Source organism: Phoenix dactylifera, chromosome 4 (genome assembly GCF_051530095.1).
Source record: "Phoenix dactylifera cultivar Ajwa chromosome 4, Ajwa_hap1_PhDact_Kaust_v1.1, whole genome shotgun sequence".
In the NCBI taxonomy this organism is placed as follows: domain Eukaryota; kingdom Viridiplantae; phylum Streptophyta; class Magnoliopsida; order Arecales; family Arecaceae; genus Phoenix; species Phoenix dactylifera.
In genome coordinates, this window is record NC_143193.1 from 50,278,327 (window position 1) to 50,289,234 (window position 10,908).

At 38.6% G+C, this 10,908-nt stretch overlaps 1 protein-coding gene and 1 long non-coding RNA gene across 2 annotated transcripts; both read right to left on the reverse strand.

Moving 5' to 3' along the window:
• Positions 1–594: 594 nt before the first annotated feature.
• LOC148714140 (uncharacterized) lies at positions 595–1,911 on the reverse strand. The gene is made up of 3 exons (XR_016400355.1): positions 1,776–1,911; positions 1,177–1,289; positions 595–794 (listed from the first exon to the last, which is right to left on the reverse strand). It is a non-coding gene; the product is annotated as an uncharacterized LOC148714140 (long non-coding RNA).
• A 4,060-nt stretch (positions 1,912–5,971) lies between these two features.
• LOC103720524 (NAC domain-containing protein 104-like) lies at positions 5,972–7,112 on the reverse strand. Its single transcript, XM_008810269.6, has 3 exons — positions 6,671–7,112; positions 6,258–6,550; positions 5,972–6,115 (listed from the first exon to the last, which is right to left on the reverse strand). The coding sequence occupies exons 1-3, from the start codon at positions 6,828–6,830 to the stop codon at positions 5,972–5,974; spliced, it is 597 nt and encodes a 198-aa protein (XP_008808491.1). The 5' UTR covers positions 6,831–7,112.
• Between the last annotated feature and the right edge of the window lie 3,796 nt (positions 7,113–10,908).

A 10,908-nucleotide genomic window follows, 5' to 3' on the forward strand; every position in this document is an offset into this window, starting at 1 on the left:
GCTAGAGTTTATGATCACATGTAAATAAATTAAAAATTTGAGAGAATGTGTGAATAAAAATCTAAGGAGTTTGCAATTGACATATGAGCAAAAGAAGTATAGAGCTAAAGACCAGTAGTCATGGGCACATGTAAATTGATAGTAAATATAAAAAATACCATAAAACATAGTATTATTCAGCATTAAAGAAAATAAGACTGCTAAGATAAAAGCTGGTTTCTCAACCAATGTATATTCAATCAATATCACCAATAGAATAGCTAGAAATAAATTCAAAAAAAAAATTGAGTTTCATGAGTGGCAGACATATAAGAAGATGGCTTCTTCAACATTTCCTCTTTATGATTTTTAATAAAGTTTCTTTGGTGCTCTCTCTGCACCATTTACACTCTCAGAAAAGAAGATGGCTTATTCTATCATGATATAAGAACCTTAGTAACAGCTAAATTCGGCAAAACAACACTAAACACTAAACCCAGCAAAAAGACAAAAGCAAGAGAGTCAACATTATGACCCACAAGCCGAGCAGTAGAGTATATGATAATGGAGGTACATGACCAAGTATACATGCAATGTGCTAGAACAGAGAATCACCTGCTTTGTGAGCCTTATGTTCTGAAAGTGAAGTGTGAGATCATGCAAATCCTCAGTAAAACATGTGATCTGTACATCCCTTTCCACTGCTTGATTTTCCAGTGAGCCTTTCCCATTGCATTGGGCTCTGTACTAATATGCAGGGCTGAAAAATCTCTGTTTAACTCTTCTGATGCCATACACAAATGAACCTGTAAGTGCTGGAATGAAAAAAAAATAATTTGGTTAGACATTATACAACTATATAAGGCAATTCACAAAACCATGACTTTGAAGAAAGAGGAAATCGAAAGTAATGCATACAAGAAACATGAACCATATATTGGAACAATCAAAATCAAATGAATGAAAATTTACTTCGATGGTACTGCATATTGTCTCCTCTAATATGCTCATCATAACACAATATAATAAGATGATGTTTAAGATTGACTCAACTTTGAGCTAACCTCAGAAATATTTGTTCAAGCTTAGCTTTTGACCCATCCAAAGAAGAAAATGCTTTGCACAAATGCAGCTTAAGCTTGAACTTTTTTATTTGAATGAGTTTGAACAAGAACGATACAGAAGCAAAATCCAAACCTTTTAGTGAGCAGCTCGGTTCATTGCAGCCCAAGTAATAAGGGTAATTGGCATGCCACTTGACAGCTCCACCAAAAAGTTTCTCGTTCCCGTATCAGTGTTAAAATAAGATACTGAGAACAAGCCATAGTATAATTGAAAGTCAGAATGCAGTCATCACATCAAATTTAGAAAATTTAAGATCCAGAAAGAACAAAGTTAGCTAAGAATTTGGACAAAAAGCAGGTTCAAGTGCAAGTGAGATGGAATCACGGGTTCTTTTTTCAGGATTGCATCATACAGTTAGCTTCTATTAACATTTCCTAAGAGTTCTTATCGTTATAGGTTATCCCAATATCTATCTTTTGTTTAGCCTCAAGGAAATTCTTCATTCTCGCATGAAAAGTTTCAACTTTTCTTGAAGAAGAAAGCATTCGCATTCTTCCGCAATTTATCCAACATTTTCCAATTAAAAATTAGAAAAGAACTAAAACAGCAATCAAATACGGATAGAGTAAAAAGAAATGAAATTCTAATCCAACCGGTAACTAGGGTTCCAAGTTATTGCAGAGATTGAAGTAGAAATAGGAAGAGATCAGCAAGAGAGAGGGGGGTTTCACACCAGGTTGTGAGCAGATCGTTTTGTCTCCGGAATGCTAATCCCAGCAAGAACCACGCCGACGACGTCGCTGGAACGCCGGCGGAGGAGGTCGCCGCGGGTTGCTAGCAAACGAGAGAGGAAATCGTTGGGGATAAAAATATCCCAGAACGACCAGTTGGAAAATGGTTAATCCAAACCGTTTATCTGAAAATGAATGGCGAATATCGATGAGAAAAATTATATTTATACTTGGAATTCATTTATACGGAATAAGAGAGAACGGCAGCAAAAACGGAATAATTACTATTTAAAATGGATCTATGGGAACAAAAAAATCATATGGGCAGACATTAGAGAGAGAGAGAAAAAAAAGTACAGCTACTTATTTTGCCACTAAAAGTGCACATCTTAAATAATAAATTTAAAAATCACAATTTATTTTTTTAACTAACGCAGAGCCAGTTTTATGATTAAAAAAATTAAAAAAATTTAGCACACACTATATGGCTTAATAAACACATCAAGTAAATTAGTTATTTAACAAGTCAATACACATATCTAGGTATATCGATACATAACTTTTAAAATATGATATACACCAGTACACAATATCCATTATTGATTAAAGAGCTTAGCAAATAAGTTGATTTGGATTATGCCATGAGATATGGTCAATTTCTAATTGTCAAAGGTTAGCCGTTAGCAGCATTTTAACCCTAATATCTCCATGACAAAACTTCATACAGCTTGGGCAGGCACCGATTGTGCAACCAACAAGCAAACTTCAGGCAACTAAAATCAAAATATGGCTGGAAGAATATTTGAAAGCTGTCGTTGGATTTCTAAAGGACTGATGCCTAGCCGCTTCTTCTTGATATCCTTGGCAGACAAAGCATGTTACTTTGGTGGTTCCAAACAATCTATATTTGGGTTTGGCTTTATCTTTCCCATAAAAAATGATTGATCTTATTTTGCAAGGCCAATTGTTGGATCATTATATGCATAGTTTTCAAAGCACTCCAAACTATTTTATTCTTCTATTTGCACAAATTTTGAAGTGACTATTACGCAATCCAATGATAGATCCGTGCAAAGAGAAGGTGAATTTTTCTTTTGCACAGACGACCTCCATATTTACAAAGCACTGCTCGTTTTCACACAGCAGCACTTCGAGCAACATTTTATTGTGGTAATCTTAGAGACTCTATTTATACTCATGATATAAAGTGTAGCCAGTTTACCAAGAAAAATGAACTGGATGCTAGATCTAGTGCAAGCCTGCTTTTTATGTTATTGAGTTGCAGAATTCACTTGTTGGCTATAGGAGCCAAGATTGATGGACATGGCATCAATTCACAAGAGGAGCCCTCTCTTCATACATTCATATGGTATCTCAAATACTAAGCCATATCCATGCAAAAATTGATGGGCTAATAGGCTGATTCCAAAGCTCCTGTCACGCTTATTGGTTTGGATGGTTATGGAGAAGGATGCATGTTAATTAAGTTTAGGGTTTGTTTGCTTGCTTGTAATTAGGCATTCAAAGTCAGTCTAGCCCAATGCAACTCTCTTCGGGTGCTTGGTTGGTTTGAAGTGGAATCGAATTCAATTCTCGAATTGACCATGAATGAGAAAAATGGTCTAAATTGACTCCGGTACAGAAGACCGAGATTGCTGGCTCTCACTCAACCCATTCACAACAAACCAAATAGACCTTTAGTTGGTTATAACTAAATCCAATCTAATTTTTTTTGATGGCGAGGACCATGAACTTCTATAGTTCTTCACAGCCCATTCACTCATCAACAACCTACAAAATCTTACCCAAAAAGACTAGTCGAAAGGTATTATTTGGGTTTCTTGATCCTATATAAGTATCCAAGATCTATCCAGCAAATAATCGATGTAGGACTAAACATACGTCCGCATAGGATCCTCACAATCTCAGTTTAGTTTAATCAACTTAAATAGGTATTTGTTTTGAAACATGACTAACTGTAGCTTGTTGTTAACTCGGGGCCATGGCTCAGGCTACATCCAAATTGAAACGAGTATGGATGAGGCCCAAGTCTTCCCAACCCACGTATGCCTGCAGTCTTCCTACAGGCAACTACCTAAACCATGAGCTGCTCTGATGCCATTAACATTATTAGCTTGGCACATAGGCAACATAATGGGCCACATACCTCACTTTGTTCTCGCTTAATCCACATTATAACCATGATTAGCCGCAAGACGAGAGTAGGATCCTTAAATCTATTCAAATAAGCTTCTTTTGGTGTCAATGTCAAGCTTATGCAGTTAGGCCCAAAGCCATGTCCTCATGCAATCATCACGGCCATAAATCCGGTTTTGGTCGAAACAAACAGGAGCCTAACCACCCCCAAAAAGCTCTTGTTTGGGCTTTTTCGTGAGAGAGCTCAGAGAACCCGAGGTAATGGCACTGCAAAGCTAATTGGTTGGTGGAAGTCCGTAGAGCCCTCGCCCACCCCAAACACTTTACGTGGCTACATGGGCATTCCTTTTTCATGCATGCTTTTAATCGGTTTGGAGCATGAGAGAACATGGCACTTAAAAGAAGTTTATTTATGCTCGTTTATTGGCACTAATTCCTTGTTTACAGGAGGTGGAGATGATTAGGAGTTCAATGGGGTCACGAACTCATCAAGCAAAGATAGTGGCTTAATTTATTTTATGTAGGCAGTTCATGAAAAGGATCCGAGGTTTTGGAAATGACAGGAGTAACCCGCATCTTTCTTTCATGGGCTTAAGTTTCTTCATGATGTGGACTTTCTTGGTTTCCATGAATATAATTATTCAGAGATATGAATTAAACACTTATTATTAGGGGACTTTCTCTTTAATCAATCATATATATATATATATATATATATATATATATATATATATATATATATATATATATATATATATGTTTGATATTTGTCTCAGCAGCGCTTATGCTAATTTTTCTCACCGACTAAATTCAGGAATAATAAGTTCCCTAGCTTGTTCTCCTAGAGAGTACTAAATCCACATACTTAGAAACAATCTCTTGATTAACTCTACGACATGAATAAATAATTCATCAAATTGAGAATGTTTCTTTGAGCTAGCCAGCTTTAGAACCTGATATCTACCATCTAAATATCGTACGCATGAAACAATTGAGTTTTACACGGATGATTTATATAAAATTTGTTTCGTAGATAACAATAGGGCCATAAAATCTAAAAAATCGACTTCCATGAAAAACAACTTCCCTCTCCTATAACGAAAAACTTATTTTCTATTGTAAGTTATTTTATCAAAGCTAGGAACATCCAAACAACCGAGAAATTGACGAGTGCCTAGATCTAGTTAAAGTTCCATGCAAAATTGAGAGTTCGAATGAAAGAAAAATATTATACCACAGCATAATGCAAAGGTTTGGAGCAACCTTGGAATTGCAGTAAGTCTATAAATGCGACAAGGGGGTTATATTGGGCAGAAAATGCTCCAATTTGGTGACCTCGTCCTACATCTCAGACTAGATCCCAACAAAGCTATTGTACAAATTAATACTTCCAAGTTAAATTCCTAAAATGTCACAGCACCAATGGTTATTGTATTTTCAAATGCTACAATAATTTATCAGTGCGAGGACGCTCCAGGCTATTATAAAATCTTGGTGGGTCCAAGCACCGGTTTGGCAGTTTGATGCCCCGAAGGAAGCTCCACTTCCACTCATGGTCCCAAAAAAGCCTCCCTCCCCAGGCGTGCCTTCGTGCACGTATAAGCTTATCCCATTGACGACAGGCTTGCGTAAGCTCCACCCATCCCCTTAAACAAAATTAGACAAAAGCAGGCCCATTGCTTTGTGGCGCAACAAAGCCATTCAACCATCAGAACATGCACAGAAAAGAGATGAATTGGAGAAGAATTCGAGGAAAAGATGCCATAAGGAATGCCCAAACCCCACCAAGTAATTAGGGACCCTCCCCCAACCAATGGCCTATAACATGTGCTCCAAAGTCCACAAACAGTCGCAAAAGCTTAAAAAAAGAGAGAGAAGGGGCCGCTTGAATCACTCGAATGAGCTTAAGAAACTAAGTACTTGGAAATTGGTACAGATGTTATTGGAGACAACATCGAAGAGGGCTAACGCCGGTGTAATTACATTGGTTAGGTTGGTTTGTTCTTATTTGACCTTGGCAAAGTAGGGGGGACTCCGATCTAATTTGGCAAGCTTACTTCATCAAGATCATCCAGTGATAAGAAAACTTCATCCAAGCATGAAAGCTCCATCCCGTCGTCATGGAAGCCCTGCGAACTGCAGCTCGATTCATAAACTCGACATATGACCCACTTGTTGGATTCCTAATGATCATGAAGAGGATCAAGTCGTGATTAGGCACATTAGAAGAATTGAAGTAATCAACCGTACCCATGGAGGAAGAAGTGAGCACTGGTAAATATGAAAAAGTAAGAGAGAATGAATGGCTAAGATGATTAGACTTACAGTTCTCGGGCTGCTTCTCTTCTTCAGAGACCTGCTGCTACCACCACTACTACTGGCATTATCAAGAACACCATCAAATAGATGGTACTCATGCATTATCCAATTGGTTTTCATTCCCTCGGAAGGCTCTCCAACATAAAATATGAGAGTCTTCTTCAAGCCAACATCATTATGGTCACTGCCAGTAATGGCCTCCTCGACGCCGATAGGTTTCCAGTAACCATTGGCAGTCTCCCTATTTTGGGCCCTATGGGTGAAGAAATACCAGTAGTTACCTCCTTGAAGAGCTTTACCTTCATACATGCATTACATAGAAGTCCCATTAGCTTTTGAGAGGAAGAAGAAGAAGAAGAAGAGAGAAGCATAAGCTGAAGCAGATACGTATACTTTTTAGAGAAGGGCAGCATGCTAACCATTAAGATCCCATGGATCACAATAGAGGAGATCAATGGTTGGGATGATGGGATGGCATGGAAGGTGAGCCGCCTTGCGATAGAGGAAATGGATGACAAGCTCTTCATCGGAAGGGAAGAAGTGGAAACCAGGTGGGAGGTTTGTGGTTCCTTCTCCCATACTGATATAGACTGCAAACGGACGAGAAGAAGTGGCGAAGAAGAGAGCTAGTTAAAACAAGAGATGGAAGACTGGTTGCAGATATTATAGAGTGATTGGTGCTTTGTTGGTTTTAATGGTATATTTATAGCGTTAGGGGGGGAGAGAGAGAGAGAGAGAGAGAGTCTATTTTGAGGCGGCTGGTAGGGAAAGTGGAAGTGCTTTAATAACAAGAACCAGATATGATATATATATATACACACAAACAAATATACAAGGAGATGATACACACGCTCCCTTTTGTACTACAGAAAGATTCTCTTTTCATCTGCAGCTTGCGAGTAGGGTAAGAGAAGACTATAGTGTTCATATAATGTAAAATCAATACATAAGAATTCCAGTGAATGAGGCCGACACTATAGTTGTATCTGTTCTTTTCTTTTTAGAAAATCAGATTTATTAAACTAATCAAGAATAAATCATCTATGGGCATCAGAAAATAAATATCCAACAACTTAGAAGAGATATCTGTTATAGATGCTATGTGATTAGCAATATACGTCACCATCGAGTTTGCAGCACTGTTTGCTTTAATACTCAACTTAAAGTAATTATTCCATGCATATCTCTCGTTTACATCCTCGAGGTAACTTACAATCAACCGTTCATTTCTTTCCAAATTGATAAATCACTATCAAGTTACCAAATTGTGTAGCTTTTTGGCTCTCGGAGAATAGGGTGATTCCTACTCAAGATAATGCTTGCTTATGCAATTGGTTGGTATGTGATAGTCACTATTTACAAATTTATCATTCAAATGTATTGGAGGATGTTGTTCACCATAAAAGTGTGTGATATGAATAGAAAATTTAATGCAAAATGAGTAACCTTAATCTTGGTGATTTCAGAATAAATGTTGCAAAACATAATTCAAAAGGGTAGTTGGACCCCAATGATATATCTAAAAATTAGGCAGGATATTCTTAGTAATAGCAATTCAGTATTCCTTTCCCTCCTAAATTTAAGATCACTTGCTATTTGCTATTGCTAGGCGACTTGCTTTTTTTTCTTTGAAAGGATAGCTGGTGTGACCATCCAAAAATAATTACATTTTCTAGGTTACTTCCTTATTAATAGTTCAGAAAAACTCTAGTGGTTCAGAAAACAGCTTAAGGTCACCCATCTATTCACTGCTGAATTCACCAATGTGATGTGGAAGTTAGTGATTAGTTGAATGATATGCAGGGCCTTACTATCACAACCTATCCTTTACGCACTGCACCAATCCCTAACTAGAAAAAAACCAAAGAATACAATGGAAAGTAGTGATAATAATGCATGGTTTATCTAACTAAGAGTTAATTATATAAGTCCTGGATGCTATGATTTCCTTTCTTGGCCACGTTTTATGAATCTTGTTGGTGATAACTAATGAGGGGAATTATTATTAAGCTGATGACACAAAGAGTCCCTCCAATCTAATCCGAAGTTCAGAGTAATGCAGACGAGGATAGAATTGGCTGTGGGGCCCAACTTTGCCGGTCTAACATAATTTCTTTCTTGTGGGACTCAATTTCATTATATAGTCTAGTCCAAGGATAATAACAGGAAGGTGCTTCGCCTAAGTCATTACTCTAAGGTGAAAGAAATTGGTTACGAGTCTCGTCAGTCTTTATCATATCTTTGTTTTCCTTTGGGAAGGATCGTAGGTCTACTCTTGGCTGACCAAGTTGAATTTATCACCTGATGTCACATATTATTCGAGTGTGGGAATGATTGTAAAGAAAAGAGGGATGACAGCTTAGCATGCGGCTCATCAAGTTCGGCCTGCTCGTTACGAACCACCCCATCCTATGATTAATACTCTCAGAGGACTACCAAGAAGAAGCTTTCAAATAGGTTATTGATTGATACCCTCCACTTTTTTTTTTCATAGCCTCTCTCTCTCTCTCTCTCTCTCTCTCTCTCTCTCTAGATTCTTTTTTGGGTAATCAGTCTAGATTATTTGGAGAGCTATGTAGGATCAAAGTATTCTTTTGCATGCTTTTTCATAGCAAAAAGAATGTTAAAAAGTTTTACAATTTATGATGTTGTTAGTTTTCTCTCATGTTAGATGAGGAGAATTGGTGTGAGGACCGATATGGGCGTATGTTTAGTCCCACATCGGTTATTCACTAAATAGATCTTGGATACTTATACAGGACTAAGGAATCTAAAAAATACCTTTTGGCTAGTATTTTCGAATGAGATCTTGAGTTGTTATAAATGGTATCAGAACGAACTTGACCTATGACTATGTAGATTATGAGACGTTGCGACGTGAGTTCTTTAAGGCTGACCATAGGCCGACCGTGGTGTTTGTGATTAGATATAAATAGATTGGGACCCTTAGCCTGACGGGAGTTCTTCCGACTAATTTTTTTGGGCGAGATCTCGAGTTGATATAATTAGTTAAACAATAACATTAAAGGATCCAACTACCCTCTTGTGCTAGTTTTGATAAATTGTCCTTAGTCATTATTGCTTAGAAGCAAGCCTCAAAAACAATTATAATAAGAAAATCTAAATTAAGCCGTTAGTAATATCAAGGGCTAGATTTTAAATTTGTGAGAACAATCCAAATTAAAGCATCATGATATATAACAAACATAGAAAACTGAATCAGAGACCATCAAAATCTCTCTCAGGCTGTTTGTACAGGTAAGCTCCTGGGCATTTAGATTGGCATGGGAATCCAAAACAATTCCAATACAGAAAACATGCTACAAACAAGATGGAGATCGCAGAAACACTGCTCCCCACCAAAGATGCATCACATAAAGTCAGACAAATTGGGTCAAGCCAACCCGGACCTAAACCAACATTCCTCTGGAACCGTGCGGAGTTAGGACAGCACCTTGGAGCATCCATGCTCATGTCATGCCATGCCAATAAGTACGTCACTCTTTTCCACCACACCTTCCCCCTGCTCTCTTCACTAAAACAAACAATGATACTGGGCTCCCAATAGCACGGTTGACGTGGTGACGAAGTACAAGAGCATCACTTGGAGAAGAAGACATTAATATTATATCCATACCCCGTATGCGTCTACCATTGCTGAGTGTCTGAAAACCAGCAATCATTGCCAAGCCCACGCACCCACATTCCCCTGCTCCACTCCCATAGGAGATGCACTGCTTCATTAAAACTAGACACCAAGCAGCAAGGATTCCCCTACGAGAAAAGGCTAAGTCCACCACTATGGATGCCTGGTGCCAATAAACGTGGGGCACCAAGATCCCAACCCAGGGCCCCCCGCCCCACCCCTTGGGGAGAAGTTCCATGAGCTTTTCTGCTCTCTGATGACGTACAAGTGATGCAATTTTGTTATCCCAAATTCCCACCTTTAATGTACATGAGCCTCTGTGGTGGGATGGCGTCAAAGTCCTCGAGAGTATTGTGCTCTGCTGTGGGCTTCCAGACACTGCTTTCTGGGAGCAGGGGATGAGATAGAGGCTGCGGTGCAGACAGTAGTACTGTTGTTCTGCACCCAATTGAGGGGGCTGTGAGACATCCACTTTCCTGAGCTCAGGCTCCCTTGGGATGCTATTCAGGCATTGTATCACATCAGAGCATGGTAAGAGGCTATGGGTGGAACTGCCATTCCATTAGGACTGGATGGTGGAGGCTTGGTTAGGGGTGCTGCACTACTCTGAGCACTAGTTGAGCTTCTTCTGAGCTAAATTGTGGTAGCATGTAGCCCACTTATGCTGCTAATTTGTCGCTGCTGCCTTCCCTGCAAACAAGGACAGGTCAGCAAAGATTCAATGAACAGAGCTTCTAAGGAGGGATAAGAGAACTAGGAGAGGTGCTTTTGGGCTGTAATGCAGTCGCTAATGACTGTAGAGAAAATTTCAAGCACACAAGATCAGAGTTCTAGACTGAAAACATCTGAAGGCATTCATAAATTTTATATAATCTTCAAATTAGTATACACTGGAATGCGGTGGACAAACAATATTTAGGTGGATTTATTATAAAATGATGAAGAGAAGGATTAGCAATGAGTACGTTATTGGAAAGTAGGCATTACACCAGTTGAGAAAATCTGGGTAAG